At 33.8% G+C, this 24,802-nt stretch overlaps 2 protein-coding genes and 1 long non-coding RNA gene across 7 annotated transcripts; 1 reads left to right on the top strand and 2 right to left on the bottom strand.

Annotated features, from left to right (window-relative positions):
* Nucleotides 1-470: 470 nt before the first annotated feature.
* On the bottom strand, nt 471-1,456 carry LOC149725275 (uncharacterized). The gene is made up of 2 exons (XR_016386525.1): nt 1,317-1,456; nt 471-1,057 (listed from the first exon to the last, which is right to left on the bottom strand). It is a non-coding gene; the product is annotated as an uncharacterized LOC149725275 (long non-coding RNA).
* Nucleotides 520-24,731, top strand: LOC149725276 (sister chromatid cohesion protein PDS5 homolog B-A-like). Of its 4 annotated transcripts, none has more exons than XM_089892896.1 (33): nt 520-656; nt 877-1,083; nt 1,365-1,558; nt 1,671-1,875; nt 2,144-2,284; nt 2,576-2,713; nt 3,158-3,385; nt 3,605-3,756; nt 4,269-4,382; nt 4,917-4,998; nt 5,445-5,636; nt 11,373-11,491; nt 11,937-12,036; nt 12,385-12,548; nt 13,013-13,127; nt 13,444-13,599; nt 14,704-14,811; nt 15,225-15,368; nt 16,444-16,563; nt 16,955-17,062; nt 17,552-17,648; nt 17,987-18,098; nt 18,554-18,686; nt 19,082-19,210; nt 19,594-19,730; nt 20,167-20,256; nt 20,651-20,801; nt 21,196-21,230; nt 22,221-22,313; nt 22,769-22,894; nt 23,315-23,398; nt 23,928-23,991; nt 24,309-24,731. In XM_089892896.1, exons 1-33 carry the CDS (start codon nt 561-563, stop codon nt 24,342-24,344), a joined length of 4,170 nt encoding a protein of 1,389 aa, XP_089749022.1. In that variant the 5' UTR covers nt 520-560; the 3' UTR covers nt 24,345-24,731. The 4 variants fall into 4 exon arrangements, with proteins under 4 accessions (XP_089749022.1, XP_089749023.1, XP_089749025.1 ...); XM_089892897.1 differs by having other exon boundaries at nt 23,318-23,398; XM_089892899.1 differs by lacking the exon at nt 20,167-20,256.
* LOC149725277 (uncharacterized) lies at nt 5,794-11,069 on the bottom strand. 2 transcript variants are annotated; one of them, XM_089892917.1, is made up of 6 exons: nt 9,788-11,069; nt 7,814-7,970; nt 7,493-7,628; nt 6,783-7,070; nt 6,596-6,725; nt 5,794-6,134 (listed from the first exon to the last, which is right to left on the bottom strand). In XM_089892917.1, exons 1-6 carry the CDS (start codon nt 10,615-10,617, stop codon nt 5,837-5,839), a joined length of 1,839 nt encoding a protein of 612 aa, XP_089749043.1. In that variant the 5' UTR covers nt 10,618-11,069; the 3' UTR covers nt 5,794-5,836. The 2 variants fall into 2 exon arrangements, with proteins under 2 accessions (XP_089749043.1, XP_089749042.1); XM_089892916.1 differs by having other exon boundaries at nt 6,596-7,070.
* Nucleotides 24,732-24,802: the final 71 nt, after the last annotated feature.

The following is a 24,802-nucleotide window of genomic DNA, read 5'->3' on the forward strand; positions in this document are numbered from 1 at the left end:
TTTAAAAAACATCTTCACATTGCCAATACGCAAAGGTTGTCACGTCAATATATACGCAACATATGTTTGAAAGCACATCACTTTTTTTGCCATATTCATTTCAAGCAAGAGTAAACTATAAACAGAGTATATTGAACATACTTAACAGTTTAGTCAAACCTTAAACGTAAGCGCTTTTTGCGTGTTTGTAAATATATGACTAGTGTAATGAGTTATTGTAGTTATGAAAACGTAATTGTTGTTTTTTAAAAGCTTTAGAAAAGTAGAACAACCCATTTTATACGAAGACAATTTGGCCGATAATTTGTGTCTAAAACAACACAGCGGTCAACGGGTATATAGAGAAAATACTTAAACATAGTGAACAGAATAAAAGACATAGTGAACTAAATATTGTGGACATAGCAGTCATTCACTTATTAAAGGGACCGCACAGCTAGTGCAGAAACTTTTAAATCTATTATGCAATATTGGGTAAAACTGTAATTGTATATTTACTTAAATGATTGTCTTTTGCAGAAAATAGTTTGAACTAACTGAAGCACGTTGGATATACCAACATGGATGAAAGTCAGGTGGCGGAGATTTTATTCCCACCTGGTGTAAAAAATGTGTCGTCGGAGATGAGTCCGAGTGAACTGATTAAAATATTAAAGGTTGGTAATTCATCAATTGCTATAATGATAATTTTGAGCAAATTTGATCCATTTGGTAAAGTATTTTTTTATCACAATAAGATATAATTTAGTAACACAGCCTTTGTCGCAAATTGGAGAGTTTTCCTTTTGGCGAAGGAAATTTTAAATTTAATTTTGATGAATGATATTTTTTCATTATTTTTATGTGAATTTTGATTGTACAGTATATTTTATCCAGAAATGCTGCAAGTTTTTTTCTCAACTCGAGCAAGATGAAGAAGAAATGAAGCGCGAATATCTTCCTTTCTGTCATTACATCACAATGGGTGAATTCATCAATGAAACAACGGACGAACATTGCAGGATTCTCATTGGATGTATTATTGCTGACGTGTTTCGACTACATGCTCCCGAAAATCCTTTTCAATCGGAAGAAAAAATTAAAGTTAGTTAAAATTCTTTATATATATATACTTTTTAAAAACATACTGTCGCTTAATTTGCCATAAAATTATACTATTTTTGTCTAACAGTTATAGGTGAATGCACTAGTAGTCTTATACAGACATTATTTACAAGATACCTTGGCAGGTGTCAAAGACATTTATGACAAATGAATAATTCTAGGTTCTTATCTGAAAAATTTGTATATTCTATTCTAATTATTAGTTATTTTACCTTGTTTGTATAGCCCCATCGTTATTATCAAAAGCTTGATTTTTGCAGGAAATCTTTTCGTTTATGACGGAACAGTTGCGACATCTAGAAGATACAAAGGGAACATTCTTTCCCAAAGCATTCCATATTCTAGAAAATGTTGCAACAATAAAATCCTTTAATATCTGTATTGACATGGATGATCCAAATGCGACTCTTGAGATATTTTCTTCACTTTTCAAAACACTTTTCAGCACTGTCAAGTAAGTTGTGGGATTTTATCAGTGTTATTATGGATTATAAATCACTGAAAATGTCAAGCAAGTTGTTTTTTTCTCTGTGTCCAATTATTATTTACGATTACTTTGTTTTCAGCTCCGGTCACGATAAACAAGTGAAGAGCCACATGTTGGATATCATGGCATTTGCCATCACTGATAGCTCCACAGTGCCGGCAACATTACTTGATATTATACTAGAGAACCTCGTCACAGCTCAGCGAATGAATCCTTCAGCGTATGAACTTGCATGTGATTTATTGCGCAGGACAGCTTCAGCAATTGAACCAAGTTTGACGATGGTAATTTTAATCTTATGATATTCAAAATGGTTTATTTGTATTAATCACGATTTAATAATATTACTAGTATTTTACCCAGATGTATTTAAGAAAGTTAACTTTTTATCAATTAGTACACGAACTTAAAATAATTTCAATACGTTTATACATTATTATGTAATTATGTAATGTATATATATTATATATATATTATTATTAGCTACTTTTATATATATATATATATATATATATATATATATATAATATATCACAAACTTTTTTTGTTTAGTTTTTCCAAAACATGATATTTGAAGAACAACCCGAACGCAGCAGATTATCACCACACTGGATGATGTTGATTCCAAAGCTTTACAAAATTACACCATCTTTAATGACCAACACACTTCCACAGCTTGAACTTAAGCTAGGGGTAAGTCAGTAAGTGGTGAATGAAATGGTTTGATTTAATCAGTATATGTATATTATATATTATATATCAGTTATTATTGAACTATTTATAACAATAGGCCATATATTTCATTAAATAAAAAAAAAGTATTTCGTAAATGTAGTTAAATAGAAAAAGCTACTACTTCATGGAAAACCTCTTTATAGGTGAGCAAGACTTTATCAAAGAAATAACACAAAATAATTTGTATTTTGCCTATTTATACTGTTGTTGTTGTTAACAAAAACTAAAAGGAGTCATGTTTTATTTCAGGGTCCTGATCCGAAAGTAAGACTTGATGTTGCTACAATGTTGTCGGAGATGTTTTCCAATAGAGATTCCGACCTTGTTACGCAACATCCAGCATTATGGACAAGTTTTCTTGGAAGATTTCGTGACATTGATCCAACTGTGAGTTAATTACAATACAATCTAAGTAAGATTCTAACTCGTGCGTTTATGGACAGCCTAAATAAATAGGCTTTTAGAAATGCAAGTATAAAGAAGTAAATCCATTCATCCGTTACAAATTAGGCTTACCATCTCTAGTTGGTATATTATTAGCATTTATTAATCTATTAGCAAACAAATGTCAGAAACTTTAACAAAAACATGAAATTTAAACTCTAGGCAACTCATTCATAGACGGACTTGGGGTGGCAGGGTTGGTAGCAATGACAGGCCTATCCTAAGTTCATACCCTACCCTAATTACTAAACATTAGACCAAAAAGTTAGATTTGTTTCAAAGGAACGTCTGCAAAATTCTTGCAGGAAGAGACATATATATATAATATGCCTTGAAGCAACACTATATATTGTGATGTCTAATTTAGTCCCAAACTTTTATCTACAGTTGAGATGCACCTGCGTCAAGTTTTATGGAAAATTGCTGATAAATCATGAAGCCCACTTCCAGTATGTGAAGGATGCATTTGAGGAATTCAAACGATTCCGCAACGATACCGATGAAAGTGTACGCTTTGCAGTGGTGGCTTGCATTCGTGGGATCGTGTTAAAGGATATACAACTTGCATCAAATGAACTGCTGACTTTTTTAAAAGACAAAACAAAGGATAAAAAGGTAAATCATAAATATAGTGGGTTGGGGCAAGATGGTCCATGGTTTTCACTTGCGTTTTATTTAGTAGGATAAGATGGTTATAGCTTTTGTTTGTTTTGATTTTTATTTGGTAGTAAACAGAGAATATTTACAGAATTATAAAACATTATTCTCAAGAGTGTAGAAGAGAGTTGTTAATTGTTAAAAACATGATTAGCCAACCAACCCAACTTGTTTCAGTGGCCTGTAAGAGAAGCTGCCATACGTGCGATAGGACTCATCTATAAACAATACGTAACTTGCGAAGATGCTTCAAGGATCCATTGTAGAAGACTTCAATGGATTAGAGACGTTGTGTTGCAGGATTATTACACACCGCATAAAGATGACTGGTATGTACATATGAACCTAACATGGCTATGCAAGGTATGAATGAAATGGGCATATGTGAATACTAAATAACCAGGGTATGCCTAGTAATGGACAAACTGGTAAATAGCATACATTTATTTATGGTAAAATTGGTAAAAATATGCCCTATGGCCTTGAAGTACCCTGGTTTCCAAGAAGATAAGTTGCATATGCTGGTATAATCGTATTGTTATATGTATATATCAAATATGTAATAAGAGAATTGTGGTAGCAGGTACTGGTAGGTAATAATAAACTGTTTTATTCTGGCTGTCACAGTAGTGGTAGTGTCTTTGTATGTGTTTTTTTTAAATAATGTACAACTACATACAATCATTCAAGGGTCAAATTTGTTTGGGTTATGTCAAAATGTTGCTTGTGCTACCAGGCATATTGTAATTTATTTACACGTCAAAAAGATTATTTACCTTAGTACATGTCAAAATAAATAAAGTATCTTGGTCTAATCAGCTTGTATTGTTTTCCTCTACAGGTGTTTGGTTGAACATGTGATGGTTACTTGTTTGGTTCCTTATGCTGTTCCTGATAGAAGGCGAATGACGTTATTGTTCGAGCTTTATGCTTCAATTGGCCGTTTTTCCATTCAGTATGTGTTTTTATATGTTATTATATATTTGTTGTTATAATATAGTATTCACTATTCGGTATGTGTTATTTTATGTTATTGTATAGCTTTTATATCGGATGTCATATTATAGTATTCACTATTTAGTATGTGTTATTATATAGCTTTTTAGCTTATATATTTGTTGTTATAATATAGTATTCACTATTCAGTATGTGTTATCATATATTGTTACTATGTTACGGTATATATTATGTGTTGTTATGCGTTCTTATATGTGTTCAGGGGTACTTTGAAGCTTGGTGCTGCTACTATTATGAGCCCATGGGTGTGTTTAATGTTGTATGTATTTTGTTTTGTCAATTTCAAAGTGTGTTGGTTACCCTCAAAAAACTTTAACACCTACATGGTAACTCGGAAGCTGACACGACTGTCGTTTTTCAGCCATGCAATGATAAGACGCGTTACATTCATTCATTTATTGTTTCAGTGATTTTAATTGTGAACATGATTGACTGGTTGTAACATTTGCATAACGTTCGCTTTACCTTACAGAACTTTTGAAGAAATGCTGAAGAAGTCGCGTACTTTACATTTAGCTTTACGAAATATCGTTGCTGCATTTGATCTTACTAATGTGAGCAAGTTAAAATATTTAAAACCTAATTATCAGCAGACGAAAGCAGTTTTCACAAACAAAAGTTCAAACTTTTAATACTTTTTTTATATTACTTCTTTACTGTAATTTAACCAGAAAATTAATTAAAGCCCACAAACCATTCAATGTTTTAACATGCTCACTGTAAAATAAAGTCAAGTAGACTAAAATATGATTGGAAATATAACAGAATACACAAACAGCTACTACATATGTAAACAAAAATCCGTTCAACTAAAGATATATCGAAGAGTTATATCGCCAACAACTGACATCATCAGTTTTATATTCAAACAGAATACCATTTGTATTTAAATATTTTTTTATTTTAAATATTATATAAAAAAAAATATATATGTATATTATATATATAAAAAAAATTACCATATGTATTTTATTATATTAAAGCTGGTTATTGAATTTAGGAAGAAGAAAAAAATCGGATAATCTGGTCCAAAATCGTTTTCTCGGCTGCCCAGTTAACAGGAACACCACAAGCCACCCATCAACATTTGAAGAAATTCTTCCGGCATGCAGACCAAGATGTGAAAATCAAGCAGTGGTTGAAATATATTGTTTCTGACCATTATTCATGCAAGAAAGTAGCAGTGGCACTGGTAAGTGGGCATTTTACATACGTTGATGTACAAACAAAACCTGAATTTTTCCATACATTTTTTCATACAAAAACCTTTAGCTTTGTTTTAGAGGTGTGTTTACCTACCCTGCCTCCCTTGCACTTTAAAAAGTCCAGCGCCTATAAATACTACTAAGTAGCAGTAGGAAGTTAATTTTTTTATTTTGTGAACTTTTAATATCATGGTGTAGTTTCGCTATCCAACCAAAGAAAGTTAAAAACTTCTTCTTGCGTTCCCATCTCACTTAGTTGTTGGCATAAGTCCCATATAGAACACCACGCGCCTTTACCATCGTTGCCACCAATAGAATTCCTTCTATGTTGAATCCTCCACAGTTTAAAACACATCATTATTTTATCAGCCACCGTGTTATAACTATCATCACTTGTAGCTAGTCTATGAACATTATGTAAGTCGACTCCCAGGAACATTGCAGTTGACACCCAACCATCTTGTAGGTCCCAACGCTGGGATAATCTGTATAATAAAACTTAACATAGTACTGTGGGGTAAGATGGGATACCGTTGGAACATAATATCTGATATTTCTTCATATTGTGTTTTTAACAATTAACAACAGTCTGTGGAAGTTGTAAGGATACTGTTATATTATTCTGTAAATATTCTTTGTTTACTACAATGGGATGAAGAAAGGGTTTGAAAACATGTATTATTTTGGGCTAATACTGTAATTTATTTAAAAAGTTCTGCTGGTAGGTGAATTGGTTGCTCGTAGCTTAAGCCAGTAGGTGTTTTACTGTTTACCCCGAGGGTTTTTAAAAGTTATAGTATGTTGGTTCATTACTCCTTGTAAGCTTATATTTTTACTGTTTGACCATGGTTGATGGTTCAAGTGTTTAATGACATAGTCTAGTAAATATGTTACCAGCCTTGACACAATGTATAGGGCAATAAACCTTGTGTTTACTTATGTTTACCTGTTAAGTACTCGATCAGGTAGCTGGGACTTCATCTTAATTTGCGCTGAGTTTTTCAAACACTTTGGGTCAGGAATTTTTGCCGGTAAAAACTTATGTACCGGGCATTGCAATGCTTCATTTTGGCTTTCTGTAATAATAGGTTTTAAACAAGATGCACACATCTTCTTAAGGTTACCACTTTTACCTTGGTCCCATAAAAAGTTTATCACAGGCACTGGCATTCCCAACTTAAATAACTGTTGAGTTAAATGTTTTGCTTGTTTGTTAACATTCTCCCATTTCAAATCAGCCAGCTCATTAATTGTCTCGCATTCTTCTCTCCATAAAATTAGTGAAAGTAGGAATTTATCAACTGCCGTTGAACTCGTGCAACATTTATCGATTTCTGTTGTACGGGCAAACTTTGCAAGTTCAGTATCCGATGATTTAATTACTTTCCATAACAAACTGTTATCTCGTTTCGTGTGATTGTCTAAAACAGATTATTGTATTTTGTATAATATGTATTTACATTTATTATATATATTATAATATATATGTATAAATTGTTCATAAATCTGTGTATTTTAAAATTTCGATAAAAATTAGGCTCACTTAAACAATAACAATAGGTTTTATTATCTTGTTGTGTTTACTTTATTTAAATTCATTTAGTCATTTGGATTATTTATACATGTATTTGTAAACCCACCGATACACATTGTCTGCGTGCTGCTTTTCTCTAAAATGTACAAGTGTCTGTTGTCGTTTTGTTGCGTGTGCACTGTGCATCCAAGCAAGGTTACTTAAAACTATTTGCCAAAAAAATTTGTCAGTTTAGAAACTGCATGCAGAAGATGTTGTAGTTGTGTCCCTATGTAAACCTATAGGCTATAGTTTGTCAGCTTTGTTCACCTCTAAAGGAATATTGTATTTGTCTCCATCGTAGAATAATCTTGGCAAGATTTTTATTGCTTAATTCGCAGTAACCATCATCTTGTATATTGTATGGAAGTTGAATTGTGTCGCATTTACATTTTAATGCTTCAACCTGATAAAAATATATTTTGTTACATCAAAAGTTACTAAGCCAGTGTATAACTATGGTCGAAATGTCGGTACGCAAATAAATGCAAGAAAAGTGGTTTACAAAGCAGGTGTAATGGCAGCAGCAGTATATAAAGTGTATTGATCAACAGTTTGTTCTATTGTTATTAACAGTTGGCAATAACTTACATTGTTAATTGGTCGTCTGAGTAAAGTATTTGGAAAGTTAAGCTTGATATTGTAGTGAATCTTTTTACTTTCATACACTCCCTTTATTTCAAACTTCACTGCTTGTTCAGTGTCGGTGGAATTGATGTTGAATTTCTTGTTCACACGTATGGTGTCTCTAGCAATATAAATGTAATAGGTTTGCCAACTTTTTCGATGTTATTTAATTTTCAATTGTAAATGCATTTTGTTTTGGCTCTACACATTTCTACGTATAGGCTGTAGATTATCTGTAATTTAGAGTAGTGATGTACCGAAGTTTCGGTTTGCCGAATTTATTCGGCCGAATCAGCGATTTTGACAAAGATTCGGTTTTGGCCGAATCGTGCGTAAAGATTCGGCAAAAACCGAATCTTTTTCACAGACAATATAGATACGATTAGCAAGAACTTGCGCAAATCGTGAGATAAGAATTAAAGACTATTTGCAACAAATAAGTTTAATTCAATTAATCGTCATGCTTTATAGCAATGCTAATCATTTCGGATACGGTTCTATGGGCTATGGCACACGCGCATTTTGATAAACTTCGTCACATTCGCGACTGAAGCTGCTCCCGATCGTCGATAAAGAAACACTCGCTTTTTCTCTCTTAATAGTGCACGCGTCTGCTCCCGATCGTCGATAAAGAAACACTCGCTTTTTCTCTCTAAATAGTGCACGCGTCTGCTCCCGGTCGTCGATAAAAAAACACTCGCTTTTTCTCTCTAAATAGGGCACGCGTCTGCGCACGATCCCCTGCACATTTTTAGCACAAAGCAGAATACAAAATGTAAAAGTAAAGTTTTCGAATAATTTTTTTACTCTCGGTATAGTTTTAAGCCAGTAACCGTGAGTAGTATAAATGCAGGTAAATCGCGATTATGTGAATTTTAATTGATGCAAATATAAGTGCGAGGAGCGAAGCTATCAGGAAATTAGAACCAACACAAATTGTAATGTAATATTGCTAAGTATGGTCCCGGCCGAGCTTGGACAGAAGCCAAAAACGTCGTTCTTGGGCACCGCACGAAAATCAGAGTTTCGTGAATCCCAGTTGCAAGATATTAATTTTACACCTAAAACATTAAATTTAAAATTTATATACACATGTTACGTTATGTAACATTCAAAATCCAAAAAACATTTCATATAAATCCGACAATTTATATACCACAGGGCACAGGCTGCTCGCAAATTAGACTGAGGTTAGCATTTCGTCGGTTTCTACAAGAACAAATTCACAACGATTGCTTCGCTTACTAAGTGTTGAAAGTATGCTATCGCATGCGTCTTTCTTTATTTCCCAAGCCAACGCAGAGCGTAAAACGCTCATACACAATGTTTTTTTCGTCACAAAAGTAAATAATTTTTTTGTTTGCGTAACACAGGTTTTGTCAATGGTTACGCCGTTACAGTAAAGAATTTTTAAGTTCTCGAATTAACTGCTCGTCCGTGTTGCAATAAAATTAAATTTATCTAATCCACGCTCGTCCGTCACTGTTGTGCTTTTCTCCCAACGATTTACCTTCCCTGTAGTTTTGGTTCGTAAATACGCGCGTTATTAGGAGACTAATGTTTCCCACAACGCTTTATTGCCACATTAAAGACTCATATTGAAATTGTTGATACTTGTGTGTGACACGGTGCCATGATAAAGTATTTTCCTTTATGTCGTTTTTACCGACTGCCCGTCGCCGCAGGTTCGGATGACGTCATAAACGATTCGGTTGATTCGGCCGAATTGATTCGGCACAAATGGCCGAATATTCGGTTTCGGCCGAATCGTTTTTTTAACGATTCGGTACATCACTAATTTAGAGTAATTTAGACCCCTATGGGTTGCTGTTTATGACTTTGTGTAGCTCTTGCTTTATCTTTCATTGAAATGCAGTTTGTATTGGCTCAACATATTTCTATGTATATGGTTAGACTGTAGATTATGTGTGATCATACCTTGTAAACAATGAGTTGTTTTTTGGATCCAGAATATCTGCAAGTGTAAGTTTGTATGGTTTGCCCCATACTGTAACCATCACGCACCCCCATATGAAATAATCAGCAGACAGAGAACCTTTTTCCTCTTCTATGGTTTCTGTTATCTCAATAGGAACCTTTAACCCTGGTGGCATTTCTGCTTTGATTTTTGGGTTGTTTGTAAAAGGAATTACAATTGTTTTCCTTGTAACGCCAGGAAGGTGTATAGAAGTTCGAAACTTTGGCAACAACGATATTTTTGATAAGTTTTTATTCCCACCACTGTTATGTAGGTTTGTTCTTTCTTTCTTAAACAAAACGTTATCAGAGTTTCTCCTTGTCATACTTGGATTAGCATTAGTCGCCCACTGCAGTGTATGTGTTAACTGCACACCAGCTTGACAAGTTTTCTTCATATTTGAACTAAAAGATACGTAACATGTTGTTGGCTTTCCTGTTAAGTTAATCAAGCAATCATCCGCCACACAAACCCCATGTCCTGATGATTTAAATCCACTTGCTTTAGAAACATCTTTATGTAAATCATACTCAACAGCAGTGACAACATTATCTTCATTATTTTCCCCCATTTTCACGACCAATTTATCTAAAACATCTTGGTACTCATTGCTCCCCACACTTATTGTTCTAGTTGTTTTAGAGTAGTGACTCTTTTCGAATTTTACTTTTCCACACTTGGTACCGACCCCTGACCAGTTTATCGTGTCTTTACTTGCTTTAACATGACCTTGATCATGAGCAAACCTTATTACTTCTTCTCCAATATCCACAACTACATTATCAGCCATTTTCAAACACTGTATATCAAGTCAGTATTCATGTGTTATACCCATTCTGGATTTGGTGCTAGAAACAAATAACTGACAAAAGTCAACTCCAAATTGTATAATATTAGAGAATAGAGATATATTTCACCAAAATGGCATCGTCAGTCCTTTACTTAAATAAAATCCAGTAATATAATAATACTAATTCAGTACAAATCCTGTTTGTCTACTACTAAGTTGTGCTGATACTGCAAACCCTAACCAAGCTTCCAAGTTTTTCAATACAAACCACTTGACCAGTTATAGTCTGCTATTTATTGTTAAATAGCGAGTGAGTTACTCCAAGTGAGCCCACTTCATCACCACCCACGGTGCTTCCTTTTTCTACACGAGTGAATGTTTGTTTAGTGGCTTCGCTTTAAATTTTTCCTGCTGCGGCGGCGACGATACATTGTGCTGTTGAATCCACTTAACTGCTTGAAATGTTAAACATTAATCGTTTGAAATATCGATTGGTCAAATATAACATGGTTTGATTCTTAGATAAATATTTGAAAAAAGATTATTATGAAATGCAACAGATTTTAATATCTGTTTGCATTCAAGTCAACAAAAACTTTTCATAATTCTCTTTTTAATTTTCTACCAAATAATAAATAAATGTATTTTAACAAATTATTAAATAGTGGCTATTTTGTCTATAACAATGTAATAAATGAAGTAATAAATTAATAAACATCAAAAATAGCTTTTAATTAAATATTCTTCATACACAGAGAGATTTACTGAAAAAAATTGAAGATGATGGCTTGGCGAAAGGTGCACGTAGCACTGCTCAACAATTACTACAACGTTGTTCTATATTGCCAATTCTTGTGGACCAAGAATCTCTCAAGTAAGCTGTCTAAATTATCCTCACATTTGACACATATATAAACATTAGTATGCCTGGTAGCAGAAGTAACAAAATATTAACACATATAGTAGGGTGGGGGAAGATGGGACACCTTTTTATTCTAATTTATAGTCCTATTTGTTAATAAACAAAGAACATTCAAAGAATTATAAAACCGTATCCTCACGACTCTGATAGACCGTTGTTAATTGTTTAAAACACGATAAGGATATTTGGTTGTTATGTGCTAAAGTTGTCCCATCTTCCCGTATCCTACTATATATATGAAATAAAAACATTCACTTGTTACCTTCATATTCATATTGTATATATATTTAAGTTACACCAGGTTTAGCCCCTTACCCTAAGCTGTAGGACCTAACCCACGTACATTAGAATTACAAATGGTTACAACATCAAACTCATATTATCTTATTCTTCACAGAATATTGTTTGAGTTGGTGAAGGAATCCTTGGATGGAATATCCATTGTTGATGAACTGAATGGTGGTAGTGCACAAGCAAAGGCCATGGATCTATTACAGGTACGGAGCTTATTGTGTTTCCCCTGTATGTAGACCAGCATTTATTACAACACAGCAGTATATGTCTTGTGTTGGAAATTTGGATTCGGAAGAAAGTATAAGATAAAAAGGGAACTATATACATATATATGCATGCATGCAATGGCCCAACCAGGGGGTTTTTGGGTTAGGGGTTAGGGGATAAATACCATATTGGTTAATGTACATGTATGCAACAACATATACATGTATGCAACAACATATACATGTATGCAACAACATATACATGTATATATCCATATACAATATGCATTCATACACATATACCATATAAACATATACCTCATATTCTTCTTCTTTATGTTCCAGCATCTCTCGGGTTGCTCCCCTCAACTCTTCTCCTCCTCCGAATGCTTCGTTGATCTGATGGGTTTCATCCGTCGCACTGATGATGAAATCGTCGTCCATAAAGCTCTCCTGATCCTCAAGAACACCGGATTCATCATTGAGGAAAAATTCCCTGAAATTCGCTCGTAAGTCGTCATGTTCTGGATGATGTATCCTTATATTAATCTTAAGTTGTATTGTAACTGCATGAATCAAGCTACTTTTACTTTCTATTCTATATATATATATATATATAGATAGAAAGTAAATATATATATAGTGGTCCTTGTCAAGGGCCAGAGATTTAGACCAGAACATGCACAATATCCCAACGGGCAGGCTGTTTATATATGTGGTTCATGTAACTGGTTTCACTCTATCTCGGGCACCTTTTAATTTAAACTAAATCTTAATTAAAACTTTTAGCAGCTCATTAGAGAAGGGTAAGCATTTAAAATCATAAGCTGTTCTGTTTGAATGTAATAGGCCAACTAGAGCCCAGGTCCCTAGCCATGCCGGATTCCACAGCATAGGACCACACCTATATCATATAGCAACTACTGTTAGTTTTACTATGAGTAGTTTATTAAAACTATTTTCAAATGTGCAGAGTTCTTATACCTGAGTTGAAAAGTAAAGCAAAGTCTGGCCCTGCACAACACGCAAAACACGCAGTGTTGACCATCAACCAGTTTACTTCTGTGAAGGAAAGTCCATTGATGCAGGTGAGTTGTTTAAACTTGTTTTTTTTTCATAAGTTACAACGTATTTATAAGTTACAACATTAAATAAGTGATTTCAAGAATATCTCCAAAGACTCCATGCAAGTTTCATGAATCTAACCCTGATCTGGTGCTCATATGGCGGAACGATTATTTTTTTAAATAATTACGGTCAGCTTCTGGTGCTACGAAAATTTCAAGACCAACCAAGTATAAAATAAATGATACATATTTGGCCCGAATAACATTATCAGTCTCTTTAATAGAACTCAATGCCCAATCTAATACAGTAAGATAATGTTCACATTTCACCCTACAGGTGTTTGAATACTGCAAGGGTATTGCTTGTACCGAAGGTATAGGTTATTCGGAGATGCAAACTGCCCTGACATCTATCGGATGTATTGCGGAAGTTATACCCGCGGCATTTCCTGGACAATTACGATACTTTATTGCTTCTGTGGTTGTTAAACAGGTAAGTACTTCGACACTATATATCTATATTGTTGTATATCTTATTCTATATATAGTGTACATTTATTTAAACTTACATAAAGCTATCTGGGTGTTGGGGGAATGGAGCAAATTTCGCTTAAATCCCAAGTCCTCGACAAGGACCTCACCCACATAGGAAAGAACAGAACCTATATTTTGTTGATTGTTCCAGCGGTCATATTTATCTATGTATGTTATTGTCTAGATTTAGCTAATTACCCAATGCTGTTATTGTGTCAGGCATGTCGTAGTTTATTAATAATACCCTTAATACCCTATCTATATATTAGTTCATATAAGCCAACCACTACGTTCATGTTTAATTCAGATTTTAATTAAGGCATCAACCATATAACAGTGATATATTACCAATATTTTTTGTAGGTATGCTTTAAAATTACAAACAGTTTTATTATTTATCTTGTTTCATTTGTATTAACTAGAGCCCGACCGATATTGCTTTTTTCAAACCGATACTGATACCGATATTTTGTAAATTTCAGTTGCCGATAACCGATATTTTAATGCACCTAAAAAACTTGACTGATTAAAACGGAAAAATCTGATATAGCTAATAAAAATCAACTAACAGGCTTAATTATTATTAATTAGTTATTAGTGAACTTGTAATTACTTAATTGGTTAATTTGTAATTTTTTCAAATAAATTTCACCTCCCTTCCATTAAACAAACATTATATTTATCAGCTAATGCAGTTTATTTGTGTACGTTGACGCGTAAAGACGCGTAAGTGACCTAAAGTAACCTCGACGTTACACGCGCCTGATAAACATGACATGCGGTGGGTGCGTGATCAGACGCTTTGACCTAGTTTAATACGTTAGATTTTTACGAACGAGTTGAATTAGGTATACGAGTGAGTTTACGTTTATGAACAAGCTATCGCTCTGCATTAATTCTTGCGTACGTACGTTGCTGGCCGTCTGGTTACTAAGCGCCGATAATATCGGCCGTTTTTTGCCCTTGCCGATAATCGGTAAATCACCAAAAATGCGGCCGATATATCGGCTAACCGATAATCGGTCGTGCTCTAGTATTAACCTGTTACAAATCACTGACACAGGTTATAATGAAGACTGGCAACAAGAGTGATACTGCATCAACAAAGGGGAGAAAGAAGGAACAAACTTGGTGTGAGAAAGTGGAAATATCAAGTGAATCTAAAGCTAAGGTTGGATATGTTGGTTAGTCTTGTATTGAATACTGGGATACATGGTCCTTGTTGAAATCATGGTACCCCTACAGACCATTTATTGATAATAATTTTGTCTTGATTTTCATTTGTGTAATTTAAAGGCATCTAAAAAATATGAGACAAATGTTTTGGCATACCCTGATATTTTGAAAGTGGTCTGCCTGTAGCTGGTGATGAAAATGTTTCCTAGTTCTCCATTCTAGGTGGGTAAGGCGGTCCTTGTCGAGGATAGAGGATAAATAAGTTCAATTGATTCATTTATTAAACTCTTAATAGTAGTTGTCCATTGAATTTAGGCCAAATTTGGCTCATTACCCCTCTAGACATTGCTTGCACTTGAGGATAAATAAGTTAAATTGATTTATTCATTAAACTTCAACACACTACAGATAGCAGGTATGAAGTGTATGGTTCGGTGGTTGCGAGGGTTGAGCTCCAATGACACTGAGGGCTGTTGTGGTAAAACATTAAGATTGTTACAACATATGCTGCATAATGATGGTGACCTTATGAAGTGCGGGAACATATCAAAGGTAGGATGGGTTTATGGATTTAATAACTTATAACTTACCAGGAATTCTTTATACCAAGTGTGAATAATCTGGGTATCCATGTACTATCACTAGTATCAGGTTATTTGGGAAATATTTAGAAAAGTTTTGATTGAAAAAGTTAAGTTATAGAAAAATTTGTGCTTTAATTTAATGAGTTATTGACACTTATTAACTTATTATCATGCTAACCCAAAATACACATTGTCTTCTGCATTTAACTTTCATAAAATTTATTGCAAGCATATATTACAGTAGTGGAAAAAAACTGACTTTGATTAAAAGTGGAAACATTTCTGACACGCCCTAATAACCATAGTCAACAGAAAACTATTCTCAGAAAATATTAATATTTAACTACAATAATGGTTTTCATGTATTTCGTATCTGCCATTCTAGCACAACGTACATATTGTAATGGGTTTCCTATTATGATAAATGTCTCAAATTAAGCCGTAATGCCTTTAATAGCTGTTTTGTGGAAGGACTGTCCACATACTGCCATATTTACTGTTATAAATAGCCCTGATTTAATTTTTCAAAGTATCAGAGCTTTTAATTTGTTATCAAAGTTTGATTCTTGGAACATTGCTTCTTTTTTTACATAGGTCTTACGACGACATCCGCAGCAAACTTTTTTGTGCACACTTTATTGTTAAAACCCAAATATTACACTACCCACGCTGAAAGTTTTTCTAAATACTGCTAATTAATGACAGCACCCCTTCACTCCATGACCAGATTAAGCATGCCTTCCAGCTTTGGCGCTGAACTTTATAAATGCTGGTAGACAGACATGTGTTTCTATAAAACAATTTGGTTCCAGTGTTTAGTAATTAATGCAGTGCAGAAAATCTAGGCCTGCCACCCCAGGTTTGGCACCTGTCTTTCCCTTTATATTGATTATACCTTTTTACATTCTATGTGGGTAAGGTCCCGTCGAGGATCTGGGATTTCAGTCAAATTTGGTCCATTACCCCAACACCCAGGAACCTCGTCGTTTGTGCAACTAGTGTAACTCCTTATATTAATATTTAAAAACATTGCATTGTTTTAGGCTGATATGTCCCATCTTCGGCTACAAGCTGCCAGATGTGTGTTAAAGATAGCTGGTATAAAGGAATACAGAAACATACTTAAACCTGTCGTACACCAGGAACTAGCCATGCTTATCAATGTAAGATTTTTATTGCATTTGTTTTATAGACATTGCTAATGGTATAACGTTATGTTTAAAATTAATTTCATAGTTTATTACACAATATTAGTCATATTAGTGCTGCAAGGTTATAATACAGGTTATTATTTAATTTTCAATACTATTATATTTTAAAATGTTCATTATTTCTCACTGGCACCTACTGTATCATTTTCTTTAGAAAAAAGTCGGTTGTTCGTGTTAAAAATTAAGTTGAAAGTGTGGAGCCAGCAGAATCTGGTAAATTCCAAATTGCACATAACAACATGTTTAAACTAGAGCAACAATTTATTTTATAATGTGCTTTATGATAAGGTAATGAATTATCAAAGAATTTCTTGTCATTAAACGCACATTATTTATGTTCCAGGATCCTGTTTTAGAAGTTCGGAAAATCTTCTTAAACAAATTATACTGCGCGGTGTTTCGGCTGCAAATCAGTCTTTCTTTTCTTGCCCTCTTCTCGTTTGTATCTCAGGTATTTGGTTAGTTTTACTACCAGGCATAATAAATAATCTTTTAACGGCTTATCTAGTAGGAAAAATGTAGTATATTTTTAATTCGAAAAACAAACTAAATAAATATGAATATTGAAATTAAATTTTTAATGTGATTGAATCTAAAAATGTACAGTCTGAAAAGTGTTTTTTCAATTCAAAATACATTATGTTTTTCATACCAGATAAGCCATTGAAAGAGTATTTATATCCCAGGTTTTCACATGATTCGTGCAATACATATCTAAGTTGTGAATGTAGTTTTTATATTGTGTATTTGGGTAGGGTTACATTCTATTGTAATGTGTTATTTCTTTACTTAAATAAATTGCAGTATTATTTAGTTCAATATTACTGATATTGAAACTTTATTTCGTATAAGTTATTGGGGTAAGGCAGTAAATTTGTTTCCACTTTTTGCCTGATTTGGTTTATTTATTAACAACAAACCTTGTTGTTACATCACACAGGAAACTGTGAAAGTACAAAGAGAACATGGAGCGTCGCTTTATAATAAAATTATCACCAGATTCCGGGATTTGAAAAAACAAGCAATAATGAGAAATCGTAAGTAGTCACACTTAATAAACAAATGAAATTATTTTGTATGTTTAGTCACGGTAACGAAAGTCGAAGTACTAGCAGTAAAAAAGTGGTTACATCACGCTTATTGCGGTAATCTGTTCGAATAAGAGACTGATAAGTCAGGGAAACGTACTTTAATTTTGGCTATGAAGTTTTCGTAAAACCAGATCCTAACTATTTGTTTACACAAGAATTGTCCTGCTATATGGGCACCAGATCAGGGTCAGATTCGCAGAATATATTAATGTTATGTTATGTTGTTTTAACAGGCTTTTTATTTATTACTCTGATTTCAACATTGCATATTATTCTCCTCACAGTAATGAACCCGGTGATGCCCGAAGACATGTTGCCTTACCTCATATATCTCATGGCTAATGATCCCGACTTTGTGGAAGGAATATCGAGGAAAAGTCTCGCAAGAATTAAAGAGTAATTAACTAATTAACTATCTGTATGTTTTTGACATTACTTTATAATTTCTCGCACCATAATCTGCATGTTAGAATAAAAAAAAAACTGTAAAAAAATAACAGCTTTTCGAGGAAAAGTCTCGCAAGAATTAAAGAGTAATTAACTAATTACCTATCTGTATGTTTTTGACATTACTGAATAATTTCTTGCACTTTACTTTATGTCTTAGAATGAAAAAAACTGTAAAAAATAACAGCTTTTATGTCCTGACTAGATCCACTTTTTCTATTCTATATTGACGTGTGAGTATGCTATGGGTATTAGGGTTTTGGGCTAAACTTGGTGCAGAATACCAGTTTGTTTTAATAGGCAACATTTTTAAGAATTATCACCTGCTATAACTACAGTCAGATCACAAATACAACTGATAAAAACCATTGGGTGATCTTTTTATCTTCGTCTTCTTCCTCCAGTTGCATCCACTTCATCCTTGATCCTCTGCTGGCCAAAGGACATCCTGAGAGCTTCGGATTCGTGATGCGATTTGCCGCCAATGTGAAGCGAAGTCGTAACGCAGAAGAACCTGATGATGTACAAAGAAATGAGGTCATAATGCCCATTCTGATATTTTGATGATGTCATCATTCATTTTTTGGATTTTTATTTCAATCTGATTTTAAAATTTCTTTAAAAAATAAGCAGAAGTTTTATTTTGGGGACGTTTTGTCTGCTGTCTGGTGAGGCTTTAATAACGTGTGCTTATGCCAGACATCATGCTTGGGTAATTGGCCAAAGTTGGCATATACCCCAGGTCCTTGACAACAACCGTACTAATTTAGAATGGTAGATAAAACGTTGGTAATAAGGTTGTTTTAATGATTATTTTTTTACCAAAAGATCAATTTCAAATTTACATTTCTAATAACAGGATTCCAATTCATTCAATCTTTGCTGCCTAAAGGAAATACATGAGATTGAACTTGTTTTTTATTTGTTCACAGAATATATACGCTGTGTGCGATCTTATTATTCAACATGTTCTTAAAAGATCTGGACAACTGGCTGTGGCAATATTGGACCCTCCTGAAAGCTCCATTATACGTTATATACCTTCTGCACTTTACACAACGGTATTCTTAAGTTTTAGTCTAATGTTTAATGGCCTAAGTAGTAAATACATTGTGGTAATGGGCAAACTTTAACATAAATCTAAGTTCCCTTGAAATGCTTTGCAGCAGAACCTTACCATACAAAATAAAATGAAATGGCAAAGTACACATGAGTCATGAACCATTAATAGTATCAGTATCGGGCATTGAACCCGGTATCCTTTAGTTATGATGCAAGCGCCTAAGCATTGAGCCACGGCACTGGAACAAACTTCTAATTTAATTATTTAATTTTTTTCAATAATTGGTACCTAAATTGATAATTTTTTTTAACAAATTTGAAAGTAATTAAATCTAGAGTTATTTTTCTTTTTTTAAATAATTAATTAATAAAATGTCTTTAGCCAACCGGACCTGAAAACGACAAAGTTTATCTTCCACGAGAATTCTACACAAGTGCCAAGTCAGTCCCCACCCTTGCCACAACTGCTGCTATGGGAGGTGATAAATACAGAAGGAACCTTGCTCACCATGGGACTAGGTGGGGGGTTCACTTATCTTACTTACATGGTAGAGATAAATAGGCGGCAAACATTTTAAAATGCAGGGACAGTTAAATATGATTTCTATGGAATAACTTTGGTGCCAATGTTCACTAAAAAATGCAAAAAACTTTAGAGTTGACTTGGCCACCCTGCCACCCCAGGTTTGGCACCTAAAGGGGTATATTGGGTGGTTAAAAATTACTCTGTATATCTTACTAGGTTACCTTAAGAAAATTAATAGGGTTTTACTCCAATATTTATTGTTAGGACAGTTTATTGATGCTTTCAAATGAACCAGTAATAATAGAAATTTGTTTACTTTAATACGGATATTTAAATTTCCTAACAGTCAACAGTTTTTGTTGGAAAGTTGTGACGTTGGGTTAAGTTAAATTTATTTACTATCTATATGTTATTCAAATTAATTAACAGCGACATATTTGGTTTTGGATCTGACGATCAGAAAAAGCAGGCCAAGAAAAAATACAAGTCACTTGAAATAACAGGAGGAGATCTAGTCAGGTCATAATAGCCATTGTTATTTCACAAGTTATCGTTTTAAGACACAAGTTACATTTATAGTGTGAGAAAACATTCAGTAATGTTATGTTGTTATTGTATTTCATTAAACAGCAAACAATAGAATCAAGTTTAATAAAATAAAACACAGCTTAAGTTATGTTTGAGAAAGTGTTTAGTAATTCAAGCAGTTAAATTCAAGCAACAAATATGTGTCAGTTTAGTAATAATATCCTAAATTTTAATATCCTATATTTTTGCTACCAGGCACGATGTATAACATTCATTTACCGTTCGGCAAGACTTTAATTGAAACAAAAGGCTTTATATACTAGATTCGTCAAAAAATAGCATTTTAAATTTCAATGTTTATTTTATTTTGTTATACTGACTATAGGAAAATACCAAGCCCCAAGAAACCAGCCGTGCATGACCAATCAAGTTCTGCTTCAGCGAGCACAGCTTCACCCACGGCGAAACAGTCGTCATCAGATTTACCCACACCCCCAACCTCCCAAAGCTGTTCCACACAAAGCTCATCTTCACAGGTTGTTATAGATATTCTGTTACTTCTGCTACTATGAATACTAAATCCTCCAAAATATGTACGTGGTCGGTGGTCGGTGTTTACCTGTTATAAACAACATATATATTAGTAAGGAAATAAATATCAATATAAACATAGATATCAGCAAGTAAATAATGTTTAAGCAGCTTATTTGGTATAAAACGTAGTGTATTTCCAATCTTCCGACTGCTACCTGCTGAGACACATTTTCTGATGAAGTCTTGCGAAATGGAAGGCGAAACATCGAAAATACATTACCTTTTTATACCAGATGAGGTTCCACCCGTATGGAATATAGATTTTCTTTTAATTAATTGTAAAAATATAACTTTGCAATAATAAAAAGTGTTTTACTTTTTTATTTGTTTTTACAGGGAGAGGGAGCTAAAGAGAGTCTGACACCAGTAAGGTAGGTTGGTCATTATATTGTTTGAAGCATGATCAAGATATTTTGTGCTAAAGGTGCCCCTTCTTCCCCTACAGTACTATATTGTGTTTATCTGAAAAGAATATTCTGGCATTTTTTAATTGTAATCTTAAAGGAGTATATACTAGGGCTGTGGATTTTCCCTATTTTTGTTTAACCGTTAACCGTTCAGTTTTAACCGGTTAACCGGTTAACCGTACAAGTGTATTTCTAATAAAAGCGTCTTGTTTATCGCTTTTTTTTCGCGAATTTAAAGGCAACTTTACGACGAACGTATGGACTATGCTTGCAATACACGGGCAAACGTTCTTAACATTAAAGTAATGCTTTCTTATTCATATTCAAACCTGTTTTAAAACACCTGCCGTCTAAATAATCAACGTGTGAATTGCAATTATGACGCAGTTATTAACGTGTGAATTGCTATTATGTCGTAATCAATTGCCAGGTCAAACAATCGCTATTATGATGCAATGATTCCACGTGTGAATGCCTGCTTTTTCGTAATAAACACGCTGCTTGGCTGAGGAAAACATTTAAGTTGTGTATTACACCAATATAATGTTGCAAAACCAGTTAGCCTGCGATATTAACAATCAAGATTGATGGCGTAATCGCCGTTGTGGGGCACGATCAAAGCAACAGCGTCCCTGCGGACTCTGTCTTATTGCAAAACAACAATCAACAAACACGAACACGTGCCTTTCGTGTAAATAAGACAGATATTGATATACGTTTATGCCTTATGACGTCATAGTTCGGTTAACGACTTGAACTTTTCGTTAGCGGTTAACCGAATAGGTTCGGTTAACCGGTTAACCGTTAACTTTTCCACAGCCCTAGTATATACCTTTGTGGGTGATTATTTTGGGGGGTTTATTTTTTGTTTTTTTTTGTATGGCTGACAACTTGAACAACCCAATAGTGACCACTGGGTTGTCTCATGCTTTCAACTTCAATTAATGAATGCAGGAAATCCTCAAGAATAAGAAAACCCACTCGGCATCATTCTCCCTCCCCTCCTGCCAAGCGAGGAAGATCTTCCATTCAATCAAAACCTCCACGGTAACTTGTTTATCAACTTGTTCTCTGCAGAATGTTCTGTATGGGTGGGGACCGCGAGAATTTGGGATTCAGGCCAGATTTGGCCATTACCCCAACATTGTACATGCACATAGAAAATCAGAAAATCCCTAGATCCTCAAACAAAGACCTCAACCATATAGAAAAGACTTTAATTTAACCATAGTTTTTTTTGTTTTAAATGATGCCAATCTTTTAACTTATGATTTTATGATATTTTCCCCTTTTAACCTGTAGTAAAAAGACTTTCTTTGTACCAATATAATTTAAGTTAACCATCTATATGGAATAGGCTATAAATTTTTGAATTTAATTCAAGTTTTTCTATATAGACGCCAATCATTGATCAGTATTTTATCTCTTAGTTACTGTTTTTCTGTTTTAAATGATGCCAATTGTTCAAGTTGCGGTTTTATAACATTTCCCCCAACCCCCAGTAAAAAGACGTCACCCACTGAAGACAGCATGGGGGATGAAGCTTCAGAGTCGGAGTCAGATTCGGGAGAAAACGAAGGAACTTCATTAGCCTGGGATGAATCCGCAGCATCCACCAGTGAACCTCAGTGAGTGGTTTCCGAAATATTCCAGACTTATCGACAATAAGTTTGTGATTAGTTTTTTTGTCGACTCTTTGGCACTAGTGAAAAATCTTTCATTAAAAGTGTAATTAGTTTGGGGTTATTTTATTAGTTAAGGGAGAGTATAATGATTAGTGAATCTCAGTTAGTTGTTTTATTTATTAATACAGGTTTAGCCTATTAGTCATATTTTTCAAATTGCCCTTATAGTTTAAAAAATAAAAAATTGTCATTGTTTCCAAAACTAACAGACTTTTTTGTACTGTAAACTTCTCTTCTGTATAGGTGAGGACCTAGGATTTCCCCAGATTTGGGTGGGTACTACCCAGGCTGCTAAAGTCATACTAATGGAAAATTATTCACAAGCAATGTTTCTATATGTGTTTAAACTTAATTTTGTTACAGAAGTAATTCTCCCGTGAAACGAACATCTCTGGCTCGAGCAAAAGGAAGTTTGTTGATCGCTTCCACTTCAGTTAAAGTTCCTGTGTAAGTTTGGTTAATTCTACATAGGTTGTTATACGTTGGGTTGTGCTTGGTGACGAACTGTCGAAGTAGCCTAATGGTCAGATTACTTTCTAAATATAAAGTACTACAAGGCATAGGCACACCTGGTGACAGGACAGGCACCGACAATACTGTCAGTTTTATTAATTAATTTCCTATAAGTTGTAGTTAGTGCTTAGTGGCCAAGTAGTTTAGTTCACTTTCTATATTTAAGTTCCACAGACACACCTGGTAACAGAACATAAAATATGTTTTATTCAATCTCTTTAAATACAGTAGTGAAGACCAATGTATTTAAAACAACCAGAGGTTCAGGCCAGAGTTGGCTCATCACTGCAAGTTGAGTAGATCTATTTAAATTCAAATGTAGAGCACTTGCAGATAAGGAGTATATAAAAGCACTGCTTATGGTGTATAATAGGATATGAGTATTATATCTTCTAGTTGCCATAGAGCCAATATATGATATTCAATTGATTATCATAATCCTATTCCTGTTTAACTTTTGCAGAAGGAAAACACTTGGAGTGAACAACAACAACATAACTGATTCACAGTCATCAGATGATTCCATGGTAACTTAGAATATATGAAAATATCACTGGGGTCAACTATTAGGTGTTTTTAGCCTACAGAATAATGTTTTCTGTTGTTTGCTTTTAACTTGCCATTACAGTGCAAGTATTGTGATGTAACATTAGATTGTTTTGGTACTAACTACTAACTATTTCTGATTGTCATAGAGTTTAAACATTAATGCTAAGAAAGTTGTTATATACTAAATATATACCTGGCATAAGGTGTAATAAACAGAACATCCATATTATAACAACCGTCATTTTTCACGTGAGTATATGGCAAGTTACATTTATTTATGTGAATTATTGTCCAGGGTGTCCGACGTTCTAACAGAAGAAGAGGAAAGTAGAAAAACGATGTTTCCGTTTTGTTTACAAATAGTACTGCCTTCATTCAATACTGCAAAGACCTGCAACATAACATCATCATATAACCAGTATAATTATTGTGTAACAACTGGTCACAGTGTATTTTGTCGCTGCTTTTGCTCAATAATTTTTTATCTAAATTTGCTTATTGTGTGCACACTATCAAGACAAAAATGGCTTTGTAAGAAAGTAAAGTAAAATTGTGTTTAATTTGTTTTTGTTTTCTACTTTACACATTCTTTTTGTTTGTTTCATGTTTGTTGAAGTTTTGAAAAAGAAAGTTGTTTTTTCGATACTGTTTTTCGTTTTGTTACGTACAAAATATGTCCTAAAAAAGCAAACGAATTTTATTAAAAAAGTTGAACGCATTTATTTTATTCTTTTATTAAAATTTTGTTAGGACTAAGAAGAATTTTGTTTGCGCAGAAGTCAGAAATAA

Source organism: Ciona robusta, chromosome 14 (genome assembly GCF_009617815.1).
Source record: "Ciona robusta chromosome 14, ASM961781v2".
Classification (NCBI taxonomy): Eukaryota; Metazoa; Chordata; class Ascidiacea; order Phlebobranchia; family Cionidae; genus Ciona; species Ciona robusta.